Below are 24,371 nucleotides of genomic sequence, written 5' to 3' on the forward strand. Positions count from 1 at the left end.
CCTGGCTAAATCAAGACCTGGGCAGGGCTTGAGGCCGGTCGTCTTGGTGGCAAATGCTTTTCCAGATGTGCCTCTTTCCCATGTGCCCAGCAAACCCTGGGAGACTGGTGTTCTGGCCAGAGCCAATGTTCCCAGGATGACCTGGGGCTGTTTCCCCAGGCAGCCCATGAAGAGCCTGGGATTTTCTCCAGAGGTGGGTGGGCAGAGCCCAGGAGGCAGGCTAAGGGTCTGGATCAGGACCGTGTGCAGAGATGATGCCCACAGGTGCAGCTGTATCTCTAGCTAACCAGAAACTTCTATGGTGTACATAGCAAAAAGGGTGGGAGTATGGGTTGCAGGGGCAGCAGAGGGGTGAGGAGGTGGGATGGGGACCCTCTCTGGGCCAAGTCCACAGGTAGAGTGGCAGGAAACTGTGACCTTATCCCCCTGGGTAGGAGAGGACAGACCATGGTACAGCATACACTGTGTAGGGGCCTGGGTGGCTTTTCCAAAACTGCTCAACTTTTCTGAACCACAGCTTGGGGGTTGAGGCGGGAGAAGAGGGCAGCACAATGCCCATCTCATCCTGTCAAGGGGGTGGACTTTAGAAAACGCTGGGCCTCTGCCCTGTCCCTCTCCTAATGCCTACCCCCTGAAACCTAGGTACTGCCTCATAGAGGCGACACATGATCCCTCTCAAATCAAAAACGGATTTAGGGGCTGCTAGGAACGGTCATTTTCTGGGCCACTGAGTCCCCGGCCCCTTCTCTCTGCCTGCCCCAGCCCCACCTGCCTGAGCTACAGAGCCAGGCCCACTTGTCCTCCAGATGAGCTGGACAAGGTTCCATGTATGCCTGGTGAGGAGCTCTCTAAGCCATGGGCCCAGCCCGGGTCCCTGGAGACAAGACAGGGCAGGTGAGTGGGGTGCCATCAGTTCAAGGGCCTTGGGCACCACATCCAAGGCTGGAGGCAGTTTCTATTCTCTGGCTTGGTGCAGTCCTTAGGCCTGCTGAGGCCACCCCAGGGAGAAAGGGGTGCCTTCCCCATTACCTCCCATCCCTGCTCCCAGCTCAGAGGGAGCTCTCCTTAGAGGTGTGTGGTCATCTCTTCCAGGCCTGCCCTCATTTGGATGTCCTCATTCTGTACCTGGCTTAGTGGGAAAGGCTCCTAGTGGGGCTGTGGGAAGCAAGCATGGAGGTCCAGGTCTCAGGTCCTTTCCAGCCTTGGGCTTCTGCTGGCCACACCTAGCCTCTTCCTCTGACCTTGCTGCCCAATGAGAGGCCAGCTCCTCCTGGGAGGCACTTTCCCTTCTGTAGGCTGTCTCTCCTTGACAGTCCAGTGTCAGGTGGGGATGCTAGGCTTCCACATAGCAGGGAGAGGCAGGGTCCTCCATGGAGTCAGGTTCATTCTTTTTTACCTCCTTGTTTTCCTGACACTGGGGGTGGGAGAAGGGATGGGCAGTGCCAATCTTGCCTCAGCCCCGTGGCCCCCTCTCACCTGCGTTACATGCAGCCAGCCTTCTGGAGCCCATGGGGCCCCAGCAGCGGGGCTGCCATTTTCCTAATGAGAAGATGATGATCTGGTCTGGCCCGCTGCATGGCCCTGCTCTGGGTGACTACTGATGCCTCTGAGGGGCCAAGGCTGGAGGACTTGGGGTTGGCCCCAACCCAGGCCCCAGAAAGTTGATAACTATGCATGAGGGCAGCAGTCCAGGGCAGGCCCCTGAGTGCTCTGTGGGGCCAGAGCCCTGCTTGTGGCCCTGTGCAGTGCCAGCCAGAAGAGAGCTACCAGCCAAGCCTGCATCATACATGACCTCATCTCCTGCCTGTCCCCACCCTGCAGGGAGGTGGTCAGAGGAGAGTCAGGTCTTGAGTTTCCAGGCTGATGGGAGCCCCAGATGTTGTGGCGGCCAGAGAATCACCCAGGCAAGGGTAGGAGTAGGACTGATGGGTCAAGGCAGGAACAATCAGAGATGCCCTCCTGGAGAAGGCAAGGATTGGAGTGACAGAATCTCGGGATGTGACAGGATCACAGCGACTGCTTAAAATCCTAGTTATCAGGAGCTGGTGCTGCATGTTAAACCACTGCTTACAACCAGTATCTAAGCAGCAGCTTAAGTCCCAGCTGCTCTGCTTCTGTTTCAGCTCCCTGCCAATGTCTCTGGAAAGGCAGTGGACTTTGAAGCGGTGGGTCAGGTGCACACACAGGGGTGCAGGCAGAGAGGCTCGGGGTGGGGTTATCAGGGTGTGGCGGGAAGAAGCATGGAGGCTCTCACTTCCTGTCCTCTTCATATTGAACCCAGATGCTTTCACATGTAACTTTGGAGTTCTCTGGGATGGCCATTGCCCTGGGGACCCTGCCAGCCAGTGCAGGGTGGGCTGAGCCTGGACGTCTAACTAGGTGATGTGCACACTGTTGACCCCAGGAGCAGACCTAGAGCGAGTTAAAACCAAAACTCCTCTCCAAGGTGGGACGAAGCTGCTCACGGTGCAAGAGGGATAGCCACAGAGCATGGCTTCCTTTTAAGAGTTTCCTGGGAGTCACAACAAGAAAGCGAGGACATGCTGATGGGAACAGAGACAGCTGCCTGTTTCTAGCAGACAGCCTGGTCCTTGAGTCTGGCTGCCTGGAGAACCAACCAGACTGACTTTCAGGTATACCCAGTATTGGGTTGGTGTAGACGGGCAGAGCAGGGTTTTCTATGGGACAGGCTCAACCTGGGCACCTCCGTAGGATGAATTTTTTTAAACATTTATTTTTATTGGAAAGTCAGATACACAGAGAGGAGGAGAGACAGAAAGGAAGATCTTCCATTCGCTGATTCACTCCCCAAGTGGCTGCAATAACCAGAGCTGCACCAATTCCAAAGCCAGGAGCCTCTTCCGAGTCTCCCACACAGGTGCAGAATCCCACAACTTCAGGCCGTTCTCGACTGCTTTCCCAGGCCATAAGCAGGGAGCTGGATGGGAAGTGGGGCCACTGTGATTAGAGCCAGTGCCCATGTGGGATGCTGGCGTGTGCAAGGTGAGGACTTTAGCTTTTAGGCTATCACGTAGGGCACTGTAGGATGAATTTTTGCTGCAGAGTTGTGGCCTGGCCAGCGGCCAGAGGAAACCATCCTCCAAGCACTCACTGGCTCAGACATTAGCAGGTTCAGGTGCACCTGCCGATGGACAGAGAGGACACACCGTGTGGCTCTGCCATGCAGCCTAAGGGGCTGGGGTCAGGCCTAAGCCACAGGAAAGGGGCGAGGTGGGTCTGTGGGCAGCGGAAGAGCCCCACCCCTTCCCAGCAATCAGGAAAGGCTTCCTGGAGGAGGGAACATGGCACACAGATTTGTTTACGGGAAGGAAGGGAGGTGGTCCTGGGAAAGGTCCCTGCTGAAGGAGAGATGGGAGAGCGGTGGGCTTCTGGCGTGCCTGCAGTGGCTCTCAATCCTCTAAGAGGGGCTGGTGGGTGGTGGAAGGTGTGCTGCCCCGCCCCAATGCCCAGATGGTGCCCAGACCTGCATTGGAGGGACCTTGGGCCCCTCTCTGTACTACCCTGGAGTGTTCTCAGGAAGTCCCATGGCTCCCAGACCCCAAGGCCAGTCTGTGTAGGAAGCAGAAGAGCTGAGGACACGAGTCCTCTGGAAGTGAGCACAGCTGTAGCCATTTCAGCCTTGGGACAGATGCTGCCTCTGCCTGGCCTCCTTCTCCCGCCAACAGGTGCAACAGACACATGTGTCATCGGAGAACGCCGTGGGGTCCCATGGGTCCCACTCACGCCTGCCAGGGGCCACACCCCTGGCTCTCTAGCCTCCTTTGTGATGGAAGCAACAGGCAGGATCTGATGATTTTCCAGAAGCGGAAATGGAAAATCCTTGTACAAATAAAACCAAGGTGTGCCAACCCTGGCCGGGAAGGAGGCAGAAGCCCTTGGCAGCTCTGGTGTCGGATTGTGGGGCCACAGGAAATGGGGTCTGCAGGAGCTGCAGGGGGCTGACCCATCACCCTGGCCGGCCCACTTTCCATGCGGGGTATAGGGAGAAGGCTGAATTGTAGGAAAGCCTAGACTCCTACAGAATTGTTCAGGGAGGTAGAGACCAAGACACTCACAGATATGCCCAGAGGTCCCCATAATCTCAGGACACACAGGATGACAGGAGGGCAGGATCTGCAGGAAGCCCCTCCTTCCTCATGGCCCTGGCTCCCAGACTTGGGAAGAGGGGCCAGGGGGAGGAATGGGGAAGACTTAGGCCTCTGTTGCCTGCCACCTCTGAGGTTCTGTTTCCCTACCTGTCGCCAGGCAGGCGTGAACGCCAGACCTGGAAAGAGCTATGTGGGGTACCTGCCTAATCTCCCTGGGTCTGCCTGGGGAAGGGTTGCCCCCAAGTGTGTGTGTTCAGAGTGGGCACTAATACCCCCAGAAGGGAGGGCAGGTGTGAGGGGTCAGCCAGGGAGGCAGGCATCTAGCCATCTGGCCCAGGTGCAGCCCTGGGGCTGGGGAGAGGCAAACAGGGGACCCCAGGGGTCAGTGCACCGGTTGCAATTAATTGGCCTCACAATACTTAGGCCACTGGCACCAAGTCAGTGTCACCCCTCCACAACCCACCACCCCCGTCCCTGCTTTACCTCTCCCCAGCCTCAGGGCTGCTCCTAGGACAGAACCTCAAGTCTGTGGGCAGGGCCTGGCCAATCCCCGCCCCTCCCATCCAGCTTCCAAGGAACCAACCCCTGCTGGGCATTTGCCAGGCACCACGCCCTGTCCTAAGCACTTGAAACTTAAAAAAAAAAAATCGACTTTTATTTATTTATTGGCAAGGCAGAGGGACAAGAAGAGACAGACAGAAAGAAGAGCCTTTGTTCATCTACTGGTACACTCCTGAAATGGCCACAACAAAAGGCAGGAGCCAGGCACTCCCTACTGGTCCCCCCATGTGGTGATAAGCGTCTAACACTTGGGCCATATTCCACTGCTTTCCCAGGTACATTAGCAAGCAGCTGGATCGAAAGCAGAGCAGCTGGAACTCACACTGGCACTTGAATATGGGATGCTGGCATTGCAAGTGGCAGCTTAATAACCTAAGGCTTCATGGGAATGAGAGCCTTTCTGCCTGAAAAAGGGGGACACTTTCCATGCTGCCCACTGGACCCCTGACCACAAGCTGCCACAGCCGTGCTCCCAGCCTCAGGGAACAGAGTGGGGATATTGAGTCTCTCCAAGGGTACAGAGAACTAACTGCCAGCCTGGCTGTCATCCACAGAGGGACACAGAGGTGGCCAGGCCCAAGGGAGCTGGGTGGCCCAGTCCAGCTGGCCCAAGGTCAGAGGCGGCAGGGAGAACAATGGGCAGTGGGTCCAGCCATGGCTGGAACTGGGATAGCGGGCACTTCCTTGCATTGAGGCCCCCTCCTTCATAGCTTGCCAAGGAAGACGGGCAGGGACAGCCTTTGCCAAGAGGCAGGATGTTTCGCAGGCAGTAGTGGGGAGGGCTGCACTGCCGCCAGGCAGACAGAGGCAGACAGAGGGCATGGGCAGTGGAAGGAGGTGAGAGAGGAGCACTGAGTCCCAGTTCCTGGCTCCCTACCTACTCTCTACCTGCTCTCTAGAAGTTGGCATCTTTCTATTCATCTGACCTTCCTCTCCTGTAGCAACTTGGACACACTCCCTGCCCTGTTCTGAAGTCCTCCATGGCTCCCTAATGCTCACAACTCAACTCACAACAAGCTGGGCATGACTTCACTCTCATGCCAAGCAACCCCCACAGTACCGGGGGGTACCCTTCCCCCAAGCTCCACACCCCATGTAAAGTCCAAGAAGGCAGGGAGCCCAAGAGCCCACAGGAGAGGATCAATAAGAGAACAATCCTTCCCTTGCCTGTCCTTACACACACAAACAGCAGTCTGTTTACACAAATGTCCTAATGGAATTATGGATCCCTGACTGTGCTGGAGTGGGGGCCAGGCCAGAAAAGCAGTCCCCGCTTGGGGAGGTGGGTGGGCACATGCTTATCATGGCTGGGGCAGGGAGGGGCACTTGGCCTGGCTTGCCCTGCAAGATGGCAACATTCTGGGAGACAGAAAGCGCCCGATAAGCACACAGGAGTGCCCTTATCAAGGGCCACAGGAGCGGCGCCAGGTTTAATCTCCAAACCACACCCGTAACCAACGGTTCAGACCTTAGCGCCTCTCCTCGCCAACACAGGGCCGCGCAGGCAGTCAGCTGGGAGGTGGGACCGGGGGCAGCAGGTGCAGCGCAGGGAGGGGCTTCCTCAGAGAGGCACAGTGAACTTAGGGTTTCCTCTTAGGATGGGGCAGGTTCATGAGGGCAGGTGGGAGGGAGGAGCCCCAAGCTACGAGCTAAGAAATAGCACTGTGTGCACTGCGTGTGTATGTGTGCATGCTTCTGACTCTGTGAATGTGTGTATTCAGTCTCATGTCCACGTGTACATATGTGCAAACATGTGTGCATCTATGTATACATGTGTGTCTGTGTGAAAGTGAGTGTGTAAAGTGCATGCACACATACCCGTGTGCATGTCTGTGCATGAACGTGACTGTGTATCTGTAAGCACATGTGTTGCATATGTGTGAATGTGCATGTAGCTATGCTTGTGAGTATGTGTGTGTGACAGCGGGGGGAGCTGTCACCCAGAAACTCACATCCAACTCATCGGCATCTGGACTGTCCACGGAGCATCTGTGCAAGTCCTGGGGCTTGCAGCTGGGCAACCTAGGAGAGCCATCCAAAGAGGCAGCCTTGGAGCTATAGGACAGGTGGGATGTGACAAAAGGACGTGGGGAGCTGAGGGTAGGAACCAGGGAAGGCTTAGGCAGTATGGAACCACCAGGGAAGCAGGTGCCACAATTTTGGGTGGGTGGAGTATTGTAGGGCAGCAGGGCAAGGGAGAGGGGCAGCTGGAATAAGCTCCTGCCTCCAGCCCCCTCGGATTCATTTCCTTCTGCCCAAAGACCACCTGCTGGATTGGCTTGTGAGATGTGGATATGCAAACTGAAAGACCCCTTAACAGGATTCTTAATTCAGGAGTCCTGCCTGAGCCTCAAGCTTCCCATTTGCGCCAGCAAAGAGTGGACAGAACACAGGGTAGATATTTCATAGGACTGTGGGCAGGAGTGTGGGATGACTTGAAGAAGGCCACTGCCAGGCCCCAGCCCAGCCCAACCCAGGCCAGCAGGGCGCCTGCAAGTACACAACGAAGCTGCTGGGTGTGCATCCTTGGCGCTCATGCAGGCCGGCACGGGTGCAGTTCTTCCACCTGCCTGCCAGCCCGCACCACCCCACCCCAGCCCGCAGGGTGCATGAAACAATCTCCACTATCGCAAATGCCTGGCATTTTTGCCTGGCAATGACAGCTCCCACAGCCCTGTAAGGATTAGGGCCTGAGTGGGGGTAGGAAGGACTCAAGCAGGTGTACAGAAGCACCTATGAGTGCACTTGGCAGCCTGACGATCCCCTAAAGGCCAGGGATCCCGGCAGGGTCATCTCAGTTGCCTCTCATGGGTGCCACTCCTTGCTTCTGCACTGCACCACTTTCCCCGGAGAATCACATGCCCCCAGGGGGGTTCCTGGCCTCTACCCAGCACTCTACATCCCTGCCCCAAGAAGCCCTTAAGTAGGGCTTTGAGCAGTTTCCTCCTGCCACCCCAGGACAAAACACTGTGGTGCCCCTGCTGCTGGGGCTCTGTAACTCCGTCTCAGCTCCCCCAGGCCTCCAGTAGCTCCGGCTGAGACTCAAGGGCAACATGGATATCCCTTCTCTCAGCATCGCTTTCAGTGAGAACCACCTTCCACCCAACTCTCGGTACCTGTCAAGGCTACTGGTCTCACTTCCGGTGCATTCACTCAGCTTCACAATGACCCACAAGGCTGTAGTTTCACAGACAGCTCAGCCAGAACCCACAAAGTTCAAGCCCAGTACTTCCAGTCATATGGGCACGGCAAGCAGTGGACAACTTCACACTCTCACCTCCTAAGGTACACTGTCCCACACATACCTAAAAGGAACCTCTCCTGCTGGTCACCTGTCCTTTCTATGCTTTATCATGGGGGCTGCCTGTGCATTTCCACACCAACCCCCTACAAAATCCTGAGCTTCTCAAGGGGTGAATATGATCCACCTAAAGATGCCATCACACACCAATCTGGTTTGAGCGCCAGTACTGCTGGGGTTCCCCTGACCCGCAAAACAGCCGTGCACATGGCGAGCTGAGACAGAAAGCGAAACCCCAAATCTGGCCCTTGAGACACCAATCAACTCCAGAACCCAGCTCTCTACCTTTTGGCAGCATCATTCCAAGTTCAAGGTCATGAGCAAGGTTGTAGACCCTGAACATTTATGTACACGGGCACTAAGATTTCAGTATGATTGAGGGGGCAGGCAGGACTCCTTCCGAGCTTTCTCATGTTCTCCCGGGAAAACCATGTACTTGGTGGAGAAAGCCCACGTGTGTGGAGGCCTGGGGTGGTGCGGGGGACTTGCCCTTACTTCAGGCTGGGGAGGGAAGGGGTGGTACTAGCCTCGCTCATCTAACACTCCAGGGCACCTGGAGCCTGGCTCCCATGAGAGCGTGTTCAGCATGGTTTGGCCGCCGTCTTCTAGATCGGTTCTGGGAAGAGTGTGTTTTCTTGAGCCCTGCCAAAGGCCTCCTGGTCAGGAGGTTAAGTAGTTTCATTGAAAAGACACACTTTTCCTTCCCAGGCTGATAAACAAGGCTGCTGCAGGGAAACTGGCTTCCTGCACCCGGGCTCTCAGCTGGGGGCGGCCCTGGGCCCGGCCAAGCAAAACAACGCAAGAACATTTCCGGGATATATAGGAAGCATTTCTGCTGAAAACCTGCTGTGAATGGCCACGGGAGTTTACACAGCAAGCCCCGTGGGGATCTCGGCATGGCTAGGACTGAGCCGCTCCTCCTCCTGGCCTCTCCCCAGATGCATCCATGCTATCACTGTCACATGTCAGTCTTGCCCTCCTATGTGTCTGTCACCTGCACAAAAAGAGGTCCCCTTTTCAGCCAGAACTACAAGGGGACCCCAATCCAGGGCTGCCTGTTTGTGCCAGGGGCACACACAGACACTAAGCTGCCATCCAGGGCACTAGGCAGACACAGCAGGGAGGCATGTCTGGTCCTGCGCATGGCCATAGGCACAGACCCTGGGGCTGGTTCATGGCTGGTGGCTCCTGGCTTGTCTGTGGACAGCCACATGACAGCAGAGGCTAGGTCTTTGGCTAGCTCTGGTAGGCATCTCCTGTTGCATTTGCACACCTGCCAATACTACATTTGGGGATTTCCCCATCCCATCCTTGATACAGCACATGGAGGCCCCCCATAAGCTCCCTGCAATCACTCAGTGGGACCATGCCTCCCCTCACCTCTCACCACTGTCCTTTGCCTCCTTCCCAAACCCTCTCTGAGAGTCCCCCTCCTTACCCCTTCTTCATGGTGATTCACAAAAGGATCCAGGCCTGCCCGGAGACATGCTTCCAGCACTGAGTTAGGGGGAGCTGGGGATAGCCTGAACTGCCTCTGCCCAGCCCTGGACCAGGAGACCTCACCTGTCTGCACAGTCCCTGGTCAAAAGACATCTTTGTCCCTAGTCCTGGGATCCGGGTCATTCCTCTTTCTGTCCCCCATCCCTCCCGGTCACCACGAGGACACAGTGCACATCCACAGTGCCCATTGAAGCATTAGAACGTACGGGTCTCAACACAAGTTTGAGCCTTGTTTTATAGAAAGCCAGCCAAAGACATCTCCAGGGCCCACATCAGGTGTCTTGGTGAAGGGCCCAGGAGGATAGCACAGAAGGGAGGCAGGCAGGCAGCAAGGCCCCATTACTGTCCTTCCAGTCTTTGGCAGTCAGGGTCAGCCAAGAGGTCCTGCAGCCAGGCACAGAGCCCTCAGCTCAGTCCTGGTCAGGGTCTCCATGCGAAGGAGCCGGGAGGGTTTTGGGTGCACCTGGAACAAAGCTGGCCCAAGTCAGGGTGATGCTCTTCTCAGAGTTGCGCCCCTGAGGTCCACAGGGAGCGTGGGGGGGTTGGGGTTGCCCCCAGTGAGGAGCAGAGGAGACACAGGGCTCACCCCATCTGAGGATCACAGGATGGGGTCCGAGCCGTTCCAGTTCACCAAGGCCCCCTTCCACCTAAAAGAGGGGTAAAAGGACAGAGAATGAGCGCTGTAGCCATTCAGTCAGGAGCCTACCTCCTACTTAAAGCCCCTTGGCTTCCACTTGGCTCGCCTGGTCCTCCCACTCACATAAACCCATATGTAGTCCCTGATGACACACGAATCCACCAAGGACCTGAAGTAGCAGGGAAGGCTAAGATAGCTGGCGATCTGTTCATGTATTTATTCTACAGTGCTCTGTGCCTGGACCTGCTGGGTCCCCTGTCCACAGGCAGATGGCTGCACATCCAGGCCCAGTAGCATCCAACCCCTGTGCTTAGGCAGGGCAACTCCCCGACTGTCCAGGTGCAGGTGGGGGGCATAGAGAAGGAAAAAGAGGTACAGAGAGTTCTGGGAAATTCAGGGCGGCTAAGGGCGGGGCAGGAATGTGCCTTGGGGTTCAATAATGACTTTATGACCCTTAGGGAAGCACACAGTAAAACTAAAGAATGACTAGAGGTGAGATCCAATTTAATGGTGGGTTCAAATCCCAAATAAAAGTTGTAGGTAAGACCAAGAGATTTCTGAACATTCCATTTTAATACATGATACTACTTTTCTGAGGCCCAAAGGAACCATGTTATTCCTAGCAAATGGAGTAGCCAAGCAAAGCCCAGCATTGGGCGAATTCCACCTGGTCACCCAACCTAAGACTGCAAGGAGAAGGAAGTGGACACTGCTGCTGCCAGCATGTGGTAGAGTCTCAGACTGGGGACCATGGTGCTTTTCAAGCATCGTAGTGTGAGACTATAGGAAGGAAGGCGTGTGCATGGGCTCTCAAAACCTAAAGCTTTCTTTCAGAACTAAAATTGAATTCCTGGGCCCGGCGTGGTGGCGCAGTGGTTAAGGTCCTCACCTTGCACGCCCGGGTTCCCATATGGGCCCATATCCCGGCAGCCCCGCTTCCCTTCCAGCTCCCTGCCTGTGGCCCAGGAAAGCAGTCGAGGACAGCCCAAAGCTTTGGGACCCTGCACCCACGTGGGAGACCCAGAATTGGCTCCTGGCTTCGGATCAGCATAGTATCAGCCGTTGTGCTCACTTGGGGAGTGAATCATCGGATGGAAGATCTTCCTCTCTGTCTCTCCTCTCTGTATATCTTCCTTTCCAATAAAAAAAATAATAATAAAAATAAATCTTTAAAAAAAATTGCATTCCTAATAGCCACAACAGAGGGGATAAGAGCTGCTAGAAGCAGACAGAGGACAAGTTCTCCCATGTAAGCACTGCTGTGTGTCCAGAAGCAACACGTGGGCACCAAGAGTGGCCATGTGTGGCCCCCTCCCTGTCCTCTAGTCCTGCATCCAGATTTAATCAGCACTGGATGGTGGTATCAGCATTGAATGGTGGTGGTGGTGTGTATATATATAAAAACAACAGCATCTACACTGAATGTTCAGACGTCTTGTCACTCTTTCCCAAAACTACACATAACATCCACATTGTCTTAGGTGTTGTGAGTCATCCAAGGATGACTCAAGTGCCTGGGCACATTAGTGGGGGCACACAAACACACAGGACAGCAGCCCTTGGGAAGCCCGAGAAGCCAGGCCCTGTGGGCACCCCAGAGTGACTGCAGTGACTCTTCGGACACCCAAGCCTCTCCTCCCACCCCCAGAATTTCCTTCTTCTTCTTCTTCGGTCCCCTGGTTTTTGTGCTTTGTCTCTCTCCAAATACGTGCATTGCTGCATCTGTTGCCTCCATGACTCTGATGCTTAGATTGGAGGGGACAGTGGGGTTTGCTCTCTGATTGTCCCACTGACTTCCCTCCTGGTGACAGGTCCTTCTTGGCAGCGGGAACATCTTTGGGTCGCCTGCACAACAGTGTGAGCCATAGTGCAGCACTTCTTGCTCCCATAGGGAAGCTTAACATTAAGGTGGGATCTGAACGGGGAGAGGGAGGCAGTCTACACTGCCATCTTCACCATGCTCCAGCTGAGAGCACTGAGAGCAAATACCCCTATAACCCAAGGGACCCGTGGGGATATGGACCTCAGACACAGCCCTGCCCTACCTGGCTTCCCAGCCAACACCCTGAGAAACTTGGAGTAGCCCACAAATCAACGTTGAATCTCATCTTCCTGTCAAAACATGCAGCATGACAAGCTGAAGTCAGTGGGCCATGTCTGCTCAGCCATAAGTAACTGTAACACGACTTTAGAGACACTTCCCAAACTACCTCCTTGTTGCCTCAGTGCCACGTAATGAGGTCTGACAACACCCCATGGTCTCAACCCAAATTGGGCTGTGTGCTGTCCAGGCGCCCAATCCTTCCATGAGGCCCCATTTCCCCTCCTGGACTATTTGAGCCCTGGGATTTTTATGGCCACATGTGCTGAGTGCATAAAAAAAGTCTGCAAAAACTTTTTTTGGTAAAACTAGAACTTATGAAACTTGTTTTTTTTTTTTATGTTCAAAACTTTTGCTTTCATTTTATTTGAGAGACATACAGAACTCCCATTTGTTATCTCACAGGCCCAAGTGACCTCAAGCAGCCAGAACTGGAGTCAAATTGTAGCTAGCAGGCTGGAACTCAATCTGGGTCTCCCACATGAGTTGTGGGAACCCAAGTACTGTGCCTCCGTGGGTGCATGCTGGCATGAACCAGGCACTCCAACATGAAATATGGGTACCTCAAGGGGTCTCCTAATGGCTATGCCAAACACCAGATCCCTGCAACCATCCCTAAGAGTTCTTCTCTCAAGACTAAACATCGAAAGAACCACCTTTGCCAGGTTAGTTAGCTGGCAGCCCCTTTACCACCACTCACACTGAGTTAGGGTGAGCTCCACTCATCCCATGGTGGGTCAGGAGTGGGCAGGCTGGTTTTCTGGGCACCCAAGCCCACGTCCTGTGCTTCTGAGGGTCAGGTGGGGCCAATTTCCTTAATGGAATTCATCTGCATCATGGTGTTCATCTTCCTGGCTACAGACAGCAGCAGTGCAACTGCATTTGGACAACCTGATGCGTCCAGACAGGTGAAGCCATGCACTGGGTGACTGCCTGAGGCTAGAGTAAGATGATGTCCAGGGTTGCTCATGGAGGTCTACCCAGCAGGGAAAAATGGCCATGGCTTGAGCGGCACAAACCGAGCAGGCTGCAGGAAAGACAGCTTGGGAAGGCCAGCATGCGCCTCAGGCTCCTGGGCACAGTGTGCCAGCCATTTGTGGCAGTCCACACGGGTTGAACTGAGTGGACCACGCTGCCTGGGGATTCTAGTTCCCTTTCCTTGCTTAGCACCGCAGTCTTGGAGCAGATCATTAAAAAGCTTTTATTGGCCTATTAAGATCTGAAGGCAAACACTGCAGGCTCAGACACCAGGCGCACTTCCTGATTCCAGAAACCAACCCCCACTATGGGCGCGAGTCGGGGCGGGGTGTAGGATTGTGGAAGGGAGAGATGTTCTTGCCTTCATCCTGGTTCCCAAGGCTATGTCCCTCTACATCCCACCCAGCCTGTACCCTGCCCACTCCCACAGGCAGGTGGAAGCTCTCCTAGGATCTTTTGGGCTACAACCTCTCATCTCCTGGGGAAAAATTGGAGTAGGTTGGCTTCAGGGTAGGGGGTGAGTCATGCTCATTGTGATCCTAAAAATGTTCACAGAAAAAGGAATCAAAATCCAAGTCTATTCTGGTGCAAACCATTTCGAAGTTAAATGCATAGTCTTCTCGTAACACAGATTTTCCGTGAAACTTTAAAATAAAGAACCCCTAGTACCTAACAGATTCTAAATTCCTCTTTTTCTGCATCAAAAGAAATGGATCTTCTACTTCCACTTTTCCACATGCTTTTTGAAGCTCCTACACATATTTGAAGACCTAAGCAAGGCTCGCCATCCTGAACAAGAGGCACTAATGCAGAGAGTACAGGAAGTGTCTGAGCGAGGCAGCTGGCAATGACAACAAATGCTCTGGTGAAAGTGGATGAGTCAGTTACAAGGACAAGCGATAAGAAGCCTGCGTGTGCGACTGACACCAAACAGGGACAGAGATGGGAGCATGCCCACAGGAGGACACTTCTCCACTCACTCTAGCTCCTGCTGAGGAGGCCAACTTCTGTGTTCCTGGGTGCTCAGCAGCTACCCTCAGTAGTGATGTCTAAAAATGTCCCCACATGTAGCCAAAAAACCCCAGGGGAACAACATGGATCCCGTGCATGATGCCAGGCAAACACCATGGTCCTGGAGTTCAATTCGACTTAGCAGTGGGAGACTACACATCCTGGTCACCACAGGCCCCACCAAACACACACACCCCAGGGGTACACACCACTACACAGGGCCAGGCAGTGCCTGCCTCCGTGGATCTTCAGTACTTATCAAAGTTGTTCACATCCTGGAGAATAAGACATCTGCTAGAGCCCCGATCAGCAAGGGGACAGAGGCAGGTCTGCTAGTAAAGCTCCTGACTGCTAGGAATACAGCAGGGACCCTGCTGGCTTGCTCACTGTCTACTTCCAAACAGGCCTGTGTGCTGGTCTCCGTTCCTGTGCTCCAGCCATTCGGAACCAGCTCAGGATGAGCCATGTGGCCTCCTGCACCTGCAAGCCTTGGCCCAAGATGTGCCCTCAACTTCTTGTCTCTCAGGATCAGATCCAGGATCCCTGCCAGGCTCAATATAGACCACTCGGGCTTGTCCCAGAGCCACTGTGGCCTTGTCTCAACCCTTCCAGGCAGGAAGCAGGAGAGAGGTTGCTGTATGCATCTGGGTTGGAGATGACCCTGAACGTGCCTGTTTTTTGCAGACAGCTGGAGGGAAGACAAAGTGGGGGCCAGGCACACATTTCCCACACACACAGTGGTAACAGGAGACTCTCTAGGCCTGAGATGTGCGTCACACCAGGGAGCAGCTGAGGCACAGGGAACAGGGGATGCTTCCAATTAGGATGCTCCCCTCCGAGGGCCAAGCCAGCTAAGTTAAGCTTGTGCAATAAAGTCACACTGCCCGCTTGGTGACCTTCCCCTGGGCTGGGACAGTGTGGGTCTAGAAGATGGTCCCTGTGCTGTGACTCAGAGTGTGACCGGGGTTTGGGTTTCTACCCTGAAGACTCATCTCTGTCTATAAAATAGGGACCCCCATCACATGGTACCCAAGGAGCTCTCTGTGACTAAAGCAGCCGGGTGTGAGGCATGTCCCTAGACAGACAGCAGAGCTGTCTTAATTGTGGTCAGTGCATCTCCCTGGCCTGCAACCAGACTGGATCTCTGCTTGACTGTGAACTCTGTGAGAGCAGGAACCAAGTGTCATCCAGCTGTGTCCTCAATGGAACCTCGGCCAGGGATTCTATGGGAGTTCACATGACAGGAAAGAAATGCCCCTGGCTCTACCTGCCTCCCAACCCGGTCAGCAAGACAGCATGAGCAGTCGTGTGCACACCGCTGAATCTATTCAGGGGCTTGGAAATGACCTGAGCTCAGGCCACAGCAACCCCTTCCTGACAGGCAGTCCCAAGAGGCCGGACCCGCCTGCAGCAGGTCTTCACCTTGACCTTGGAGGCCACTTTCCCAAGTTTCCCTGTTTGAGAGTCCACACCGGTGACAACACGCAAAGCCTTTGTAATCCAACCTCTTGGAAGAGGCTGCAGGAAGCTGGACCTGCTGTTCCCATTACAGGGTTATCTGATGGCTGCGGATGAGCAGGGCCCTGCCTCCCTACTCAGCATTCACCCCTTGGCTTCTTGGAACAGTGCAATGTCGCCATGTAGACTATCCCTGTAGGCCTACTGTGGCAGGGAACAGTGGGGAAGGACAGGCAGGTAGCCATGTCAGGTGTGCAAGATACCTGGCAGTCTGCATCTCACCTCGTATCTGACTCTCACAAGGCAGTAGAGGGGGTGGGGGTCACCAGAACAGTGGTGCTCAACTGGGGTCCCATGACCAGCAGCAGTACCTGGGAACCCCGAGAAACACCAGCTTGAAGACCTCTACTTTGGAGCAAATGGTTCCCAAGGGGTGGGCTTTCCACTGGATATGTTCTAAAGTCCCAGATAGCTGGGGCGATTCTGGAACAAATGGAGTGCCAATTTCCCAAGAAGAGACAGGGAATGGTGGGCTGCTCCTGGAAGGGGTCCAGAGACAGAGCCAAATGAAGCATTCAGAGCAAGGGTCCTATGAGTCCAGGGGTGGTGGAGGTTGGGTCCAGGGTGCCCACCTGCAGGAAGGAAGCCTACAGCCTCCCACGCCTCTCTGCAAACGGGGCCAAGGCCAGCGTCACCTCCTTTCCTATCATGGCCCTTCTCTCATCACTTTGAATGAGTGGCTTTGGACATGAAAGGAGAGCGACCTGCATGTGCCCTTAATCCTCCTGATGAAAGATGCACCGGCCCAGAGCCCCACAGGAATCTGCATCCCCGGCCCAGGGGCGCCAGCAGACGGACGGTGGACGATGGACAAGGCACAGAACGGATATCCCAGCACACCCTCCCAGTTCCTTTCCTGGTGTTCCCGGTGGGCTTGCAACACCTCCTCCTCCAGCACTTTCCCCATTTCTTATCTACTTCTCCAATCCCCTTCAACCTCCCTCTTGCCTGTGGGTGGGCAGCAATCCCAGGCTCCAGGCACTACCTGGACCAACTGTGGTGCCTGGACCCCTGTCTGCGTGCCCCAGCCTTGACCCCTGACCCCTGCCATTTCCCAAGCAGAGGAATGGAGATGCTTCTACCACACCCAAGGTCAATGGAGTAGTGACTGGTGAGACTGTAGTGAAGTGTCAAGGGCTGAGCTTAGGACAAGCATGGTGCTTTCTTCCCAGTCCCACGACCCCAGGATCCTGCCTCTGCCCCCAGCTGCTTCTCCCTCTGCACCAATGCTGGCCAGCCAAGGCCAAAGGCTTAGGAAGGCTCCCTGGCTCTCCCAACACATGAGTGGTCCCAGCCAGAGAGTCCCTAAGGGGACTGAGCCTTGGGCATTCCCTCCAAGTTCCTGCCACCCAGGGACCCCAGCCTCCTTCCTGCAGGCCCTGCCACCCCAACCATACCTGCTCCCTCTCTGCCCCCATTTGGAGGCCAGAGCTGGGCCTAACTCACTTGGTTCTGATGCACAGCTCCAATGGTGGGACAAGATCTTTATCTTTGTCTTCAGCACAAATCTGGGTGGTATCTGGGGAGGAGGGAGAGAGACAAAAGGGCACATTGAAATCACCCTGAGGTAATAGGAGCTCTCGGGTCCCCCATCTCAGCTGCAGCTGCCTCATCACACAGCTCAGTCACCACCCCACTTCTGATTTCACCTCTCCCCTGACCCCAGGCCTCCCAGGGCCCCCCACTGCCTGAAAAACAGAAGCAAATTTGTCAGCATCACATCCGGGACTCTTCACCCACTGTTTATGCTGTAGCCCTGAGCACCATTGGCCCCCACCCCCTGCAGGTACTCTCACATCTACTCCAACACCCAAGCCGGCCCCTGAGTGGGCGAGCTCCCTAAGGGCACCCGGGAGGGGCTGAGAGTCACACCTACGGTCAGCCGGATCTGCTCCTGCTGGTTGGCCAGGCCATCGTAGTAGTACAGGTCGAAGAGCCGCTCCGCCTTCCAGTCACACAGGAGCTGGGGCTGCAGGCTGAACAGGACACTGAAGTGGCTCTCACTGCACACCACCCAGATAGGGAAGCGAGGGGTCTTTAGGAAGCAGCCCACCTGCATGGGATATGGGGAGAAAGAAGCCTGTTGTGTGACACACCAACTCCAGGATGGGACCAACCCCAAGAGGTCCTAAGATGACATCTGTTCATGTTGCCACTTAGTCCAGAGCTCTGCCCAGGGCACTCCCTGCCTGTACCCTAGGTCTGCTGTCACCCACAGGACTGATGTCACACACACACACACACACACACACACACACACACACACAGTGGAGGAGGGGGCAGGCACAGTCTCAGGCCTTCTTGTGACTGGTTTTGCCCCCATTAAGCCCTCTATCTGCAATGGCTCCCAGTGCTGCTCACTCTGCATCCCACAGTTTGGGCCAGCCAGTCCCCCTCCCCTGTTCCTACCCCGGGCCAGGTTGGCTGACTCTGCATTATAGGACCATCGAACGGGGAGCCAAGAGTTTGAGAGTGGAAGGTGACTGAGCAGAGCAGCCAAGGGCACCATAGGCATGCAGGAAGGGGAGCAGCAGAGGATGTGGGCAGATCCACACCAGACTGGGGGACAGTTTCTTCTGCAAAGTCCCTAGCAGGTGACTTAATGGGGGAAAAGCAGGTCCCATGGAATATGTATCAGAGCCCTCAGCCAGTGCCCAGCACTGTACCACAGGGACAGGAGTGGCCTGGGGCCACTGGCTGCTGTTTCCCTTGACCATTCACACATGTGGGGCAGAATGTCAGCCCCCTACCCCAGCCCCTCTCAGCCCTGGCCTGGGTTTACTCAACTCTGTACGTGCCGAGGCCAGGCTGCCTCTGCCCTAATCCCCAGGGCCCCGGGGAGATGTTTGCATGCTCAGGTATTTGCAGCTACAGCCTGCGGATTAAGGAAAGAATGGGAATTATTTTTTCCAGTGCAGAGAAGGGCAGACTTTCTTCTGGGGCCCATCATAGCAGGGTGGCCCGGCAGCTTCTGCTTGGGTCCAAGCTCCCTCTGGGCTGACTGGGGGTTTTGGGAGTGTTGAGGCTGTGTTCAAAACACCTTGAACCAGGTCCCCAGGTGGGAATCTCCCCTGACAGTCACTTCCTCCAGGCCAGGGCACAGCATCTGCAATGTGCTCATCCCTTTCTCAAGATCCAGGTGCCCTGGCCCCAGCCCCCGGCCTGGCCCTGCAGACAGCGGCACAAGGAGCTGGCCCCCGCAGCAGGGAGACGGGAATTGGATACCTTGAGGAACGTGGCCAGACATGCCAAGCCCCATTGCACACTTGGCTTCCCTCCTTTACTGGAAAGCGGCTTTCCTGCAGCTGAGGGCGTAGCCTACGACAGCAAGCCTGGAAGGCGGCCCCAGTGCTCATTCACAGCGGGAGAAGGAGCGCCCAAGCAGAAGCATCACTTGAGTTTTGTTTTTTTTTTTTTTCCAGCAGCAGGGACACAGGACAGCTGGCTGTAAGGAATTAAAGGCAGAACACAGCTGCCAGGTTTCCAAGCGGGGAGGTTGTTGGGTGGGGACCAACCCCAAGAGGTCCTAAGATGTTCCGGAGCCCCCTTCCAAGCAGGTGGCACTTGGCAGCCTTTGGAGTCTTGGGTAACCAGAGGCTTGGAGTGGAGGAGGGGGCAGGCACAGTCTCAGGCCTTCTTGTGACTGCACCAGTCACTCAGCTACTCCGTTACTTGTAAGTGGTGGTTCTTAATCTCCTGGGGAGCTTGGGAATGACCCAAGGCCATTGTGGGCCACCAGGTTAGAAGAGGTGATTTGAAAGGATCGATATTTGATGGCAGGCAACAAGTGTCTGCGGTCTGCTTCAGAGCAGTTCTCACTTCCATCCCTGGCATTGTGCTCACAATCCTGACCACAAGAGCTCTCCCAACGGTCTGGGCCTCACAGGATTAATGCGGACGACAGAGACACTACGCGACCACACAAACACAGGTGCACTGCACTACAGGATTTGAGAATTCGTCAGAAAAAGAAAGTTACCACTTGGGACAGCCACATCCCATACAGAGCATGTTTGAGCCTCAGTCCTGCCTCTGCTTCCCAGCCAGCTCCCTGCTAATGATGCACTTGGGGGGGGGGGCAGCAGAAGGTGGCCCCAAGTATTTGGGTCCCTGCCAGCCTTTTAGAAGACCTGATCGGTATTCCTAGTTCTTGGTTTTGGCCAGGCCTAGTCCTGGCTGTTCTGGGAATTTGAGGATGAACCAATAGATACAAAACTCTGTGTGTGTGTGTCCTTCTCTTTTTGTTACTCTGCCTTTCAAATAAATAATAAGTAAATAAACCTTAGGAAAAAAATACCTAAAGATCCTGCAGGCTTCAGGGAAGGGACAAGATTGGAAGGGGAAGGGGACAAGGGTTGAGGTCAGCTGGGATGCACAGATGTCCAGACCCATGAGTCTAGTGGCTTAGTCCAGGGTCAAAGTGAGAAGCAACCTGGGGTAGGAGTATGCAGCCCCCTGCTGTGATGGATGTACTCCTGGCTGCAGCACCTGGGCAGTAGTGTGGTCTGCTGGGGGGACAAGGAAGAGGCTGTGGTTTCCAGAATATTCCCTGCCAGGCTTGGTGCTCCTGAAGTTACTCCACAAAGACAAGGAACACTGCACCTAGGGGTCAGGCCAGGAGCACTGAGGCTAGACTCCCTCTGCACCTACACGCATGTCGGCCCCCGTCACTACACAGCATGGCTTGCACTGGTGAGCCTTGCCCGGGCCAGCTCAGCAGTGGAGGGGGTGAGGGGACATTACAAGGGTAGGAGCAGCCACCCCTGAACCTGGTGGGGGGTCATGGCTAGCCTGTGACCACCCCCAGGACACTCTACTATTGGGGCAGGGGCACAGCTCTCTGGTACAGAGTTTCCTCTGGATCCTGTTATGGGTGCCATGATCCAGGCTGTCCCAAAGGCCAGTGCTACTATTATATGGCACGGGCCAGGTCCCAACAGAGCAATTAGGAGCTTGTGGGCTCAGGCAATGAACCTAAGCTTTTAAATGCAATGAGGCTTGTCAGGACATGAAGGACCAGGGGTTAAGAGGGAGGAGCCAGCAGTATTCCAGAGGGTCTGGATCAGCAGGCTCTGCCAAGCCTGTAACAAGGCCTCAGGGAGTCAGTCCCAGGGAGGTGAGGAGGGGGCTCTGGCAGGGTGGGCTAGAGCTAAATGGCAGGGAGAGCACCTCTCGTGCAGCAGGGGACCTGACTCCTAGTCCTCAGCCAAACATAACATGGCGAGGAGCCCTGGGTGGACCCAGGAAGCCATGAGAAGCAGCAGATGACCATGGGGCCTGCCCAGATGCCCTCAGCAGTCTCACTCCTAGATGAAAATGATCTGGGACTGAATCTCCCATCCAGCACCCTCCATGGGCTATAGGAGGTCAGCATGGCCATGAGCTGCACCCAGGGTACAGGAAGGAGAGCAGGACTCCTGGTGAGCCTGGTGGAGGGCACCAGCTCTCGGTCATAGACTTGCAGGCTGGAGTCTCTCAGAGTCCACTCAGGCTATGATGCTCGCCAGTCCTGGTGCTTCCCACCGGCCAAGTGGCAGCACTCCTGGCACACTCCCTAGCACAGCACAGCTGGGACAGAGACACTCTTGTTTTGCCACCTGAATCTGCAACCTCCAGGTCTGCTTTCTGTGTTTTGTGGCTACACCTAGACAGGTGCCAGGGGTGAGGCTGCACCACATGGCCCAAGGGCAAAGGACCATATTACCCATACAATGGTACCATAGGAAGAGCTTAAAACCTCGCCACCTGCTTCTGCTCTGTCACTTCTTTGCCAGTCACTGGCTGAGTTAGTGTGGAGTGGGTCTGAAATGCACAGTGAATGAGCCTCACTCAGGCAACCCAAGAATCTTGGCAGGAACAGGCTGCATATGGACAGTCACTGCCACCCCTCAAGACATCCTATGCTGTGTAATCAGACACAGAAGGTGGATGCTAAGGACACAGAAGGCAAGGATTAAAGAAGGTTCTGGGGCAGCTGGGACCAGAAGGCAGGGCTAGTGCCCCCTGTCTAGCCACCTCAACCCATGCCCAGCCCCTTGATGGTCAGCTGCTCAGACCGTTCAGTGCTACTTGGAGACCCAGTCCTTTTTCAGACCCTAGACCCTGCTGTGGTGACACAGGCAGAGGGACCACGCCCTAGCCAACAGACCAATTGAGAACTATATTCCTCCAAAAAGATCTGTGGCAGTCTGAATCCAGAGCCTCCCAGCGTGGCCTGACAGAATGCAGGTTGCTGTGGGATCATTAGCTGTATTGTGCTTACACTGGGGTAGCATGGGCCCATCCTGATGTGACTAAGGGCCTTGTAAGGAAAGAAGACGGAGCTGGCATGGGACACAGTGGTTAAAACCCCACCTGGGATGCCTGGGCTCCGCATAGGAGAGTCCCTGCATTTCAGTCCCAGCTCCCCTACCAAATCCCTTCCTGCTAATGAACATGCTGGGAGAGAGCAGAGCAAGACCCGAGAAACCAAATCCTTGCCACTCACACAGCAGACCAGGCTTCTGGTTTCAGGCTGGCCCAGAATCACCAACTGTGGGCACTTAGGAGATGAACCAGAGGTGGAAGACCTTTCGCCCTGTCTCTCCACCTTTTCAGTAAATAGATTATTAATACTATTATTATTTTACAAAAGAAGACACCCAGGGAGAAGACAGAGGAGCAATGCAAAAAGCAGAGATCAGAGTGTCGCATCTGGAGCCCCAGGGGTGGTAAGGACATCATGAAGGGTGGCAGAGATGAGGGAGGAGTCTCCCTGTGGCTTCAGAGGCAGCATGGCTGTGCAGACACCTTGACCTTGGTCTCCAGAACCCCGAGATGGTACATTCTATCACTTCAGCCCCTGGTCACAGTATCTGGTATTGTGCTACTTACCTGCAGCAGCCTTGGGCCCAAGATCTTAGGCTCTTGCTCCTGAAATCATCATCCCACATGCACACACTTACACATGTGCACACACACACAGCTCAGCCACTGGGACCCAGCCATGCCATGAGCCCCTGTGGAGTCCTCTTAAACAGCCATAGTCAGAGCATGGCACCATGGGCCCCGGGCCTGAATAGCCTGTGGAATGCAACCCTAACCCTAACTCTAACCCTAACTAGCAGGGAAGCTGCACTTGCTCCCACACCTTCTGTGATCCAGACAGAGGCCACATTCCATGTGGCTCCAAGAACTGGAGAGTGGCTACCCTTTCCCCACTGCCCTGTTATTGCCCGGCCCCTTGGCACCATGGTACCTGGCATACACTGTAGTGCTCAAAGAGGGACAGGAAGCCGATGTCACTGCGCTCGGCAATGCCACGGAGCAGTGTGACATTCCCTTGTCCTGAGTCCAGCTCCACCACATCATTGAAGACGTTGGACACGGCCTTCCCAGTCAGTAGCAGATTGACAAGTTCCTGTCAGAGACAAGGAGGAAGGTGCGTCAAGCCCCTGAGGCAGCCACTACCAGCATGAACAAGGAAAGAACGTGAGGAGGCAGGGAGACAACAAGCAAAAGTCCTGACTCGGTTTCCCCACAGCCCCAAGGGAAGGTGGTCACATTTTCTCATCACAGCACTCCAGGAAGTCAGCTGTGTTTACCCCACGGGGTACCACTTGCATGCAGGGCTCTGTCCTATGCTCTAGGTGGTCTAGGGGGTAGGGATGCCCCCACACAGCTGGAGTGCAAGGCAGGATGTGGCGATGAGTGCAGAAACATGTGCAAAGCGTAGGTGCAGACTGTTTTGTGGAGCAGTATCATAGGGCAGGTCCTGGAGGCCGGGGGTATTTTAGCAGCCACTTGCACTTTGAAACAACTGGAGACCCATGGAAGTCGTAAACCTGGTGCCCGAGTTCCTGTGCACCCTTCACCTGACTCCCATAGCGATAACATCTGTGTGATGGAACCCATCTTCGGCACCAGGAAACGGGTCATGGCGCGCCAAACTCGGGCCTCCCCCACATTGCCCTGGTGGCTGAGAGCAGTGATGGGACAAGGGCAGCACAGCAGAGTACTCCAGGGACAGAGGTGAAGGCAGGAGGTCCCAGTTCTAGCTCAGCCCCTACATGCTTCTTGCACACCCTGCCACGTAGCTCACACAGCACACCCTGTGAGCCACAGGCACATGACCCAGACCCCACACATGCCACTGCATGTACCTCCTTCATGGAAACAGCTGGGAGACCCCAGGGCCCGAGCCTGGCTGGGAAAGTAGAAACTGAGGCTTGCAGCTAGAACAGCTCTGCCCTGAACTCACTTACGAATCTCCACCCACATCTGGCCCTGTCTACTTCTCCCGCCGCCCCCTTGTGGAAGTAACACTTGCCTGGACAGAGCTTCAGGTCATAGGCGGGTGGGCGGATGTCCTCTGAGGGTCCAAACGACCTCCTAAGAGAGGCTCTGCATCAGCCCCGCCCCAGGACCCTGGGCCATCCATCACTGCAGAGCAGGTAGACACCTCTCCCTCCTCATATGCATGCAAGGATGGGGGATGTCGAGGCCCCGTCCCGGCCCTGTCTTGGGGAGGGCAAAGTTCATGTCCAGACTTTTTCCCTGGATTATGGGAACGACATATGGAGCTAACAAATGCCTCCATCAACACCAACACCCCTGCCCCAGTGGCAGTGAAGGGGCCTCTCTGCAAAGGGTCAGGTCACAGAGGGACCCCCACTG

The 24,371-nt window shown here is 55.3% G+C and overlaps 1 protein-coding gene across 1 annotated transcript in view; it reads right to left on the minus strand.

Moving 5' to 3' along the window:
• Positions 1-9,695: 9,695 nt before the first annotated feature.
• Positions 9,696-24,371, minus strand: part of MINDY4 (MINDY lysine 48 deubiquitinase 4) — an 87,626-nt gene continuing 72,950 nt past the window's right edge. The window contains exons 15-18 of the mRNA XM_040964998.1: positions 22,954-23,115; positions 17,589-17,769; positions 17,163-17,235; positions 9,696-10,118 (exon numbers count right to left, since the gene is read on the minus strand). Coding sequence (XP_040820932.1) covers positions 10,070-10,118; positions 17,163-17,235; positions 17,589-17,769; positions 22,954-23,115 — 465 coding nt within the window. The 3' untranslated portion in view covers positions 9,696-10,069. The remainder of the gene's footprint in view (positions 10,119-17,162; positions 17,236-17,588; positions 17,770-22,953; positions 23,116-24,371) is intronic.

This window comes from Ochotona curzoniae, unplaced genomic scaffold (assembly GCF_017591425.1).
Source record: "Ochotona curzoniae isolate NIBS_2020 unplaced genomic scaffold, NIBS_Ocur_1.0 scaffold_3835, whole genome shotgun sequence".
Lineage (NCBI taxonomy): Eukaryota > Metazoa > Chordata > Mammalia > Lagomorpha > Ochotonidae > Ochotona > Ochotona curzoniae.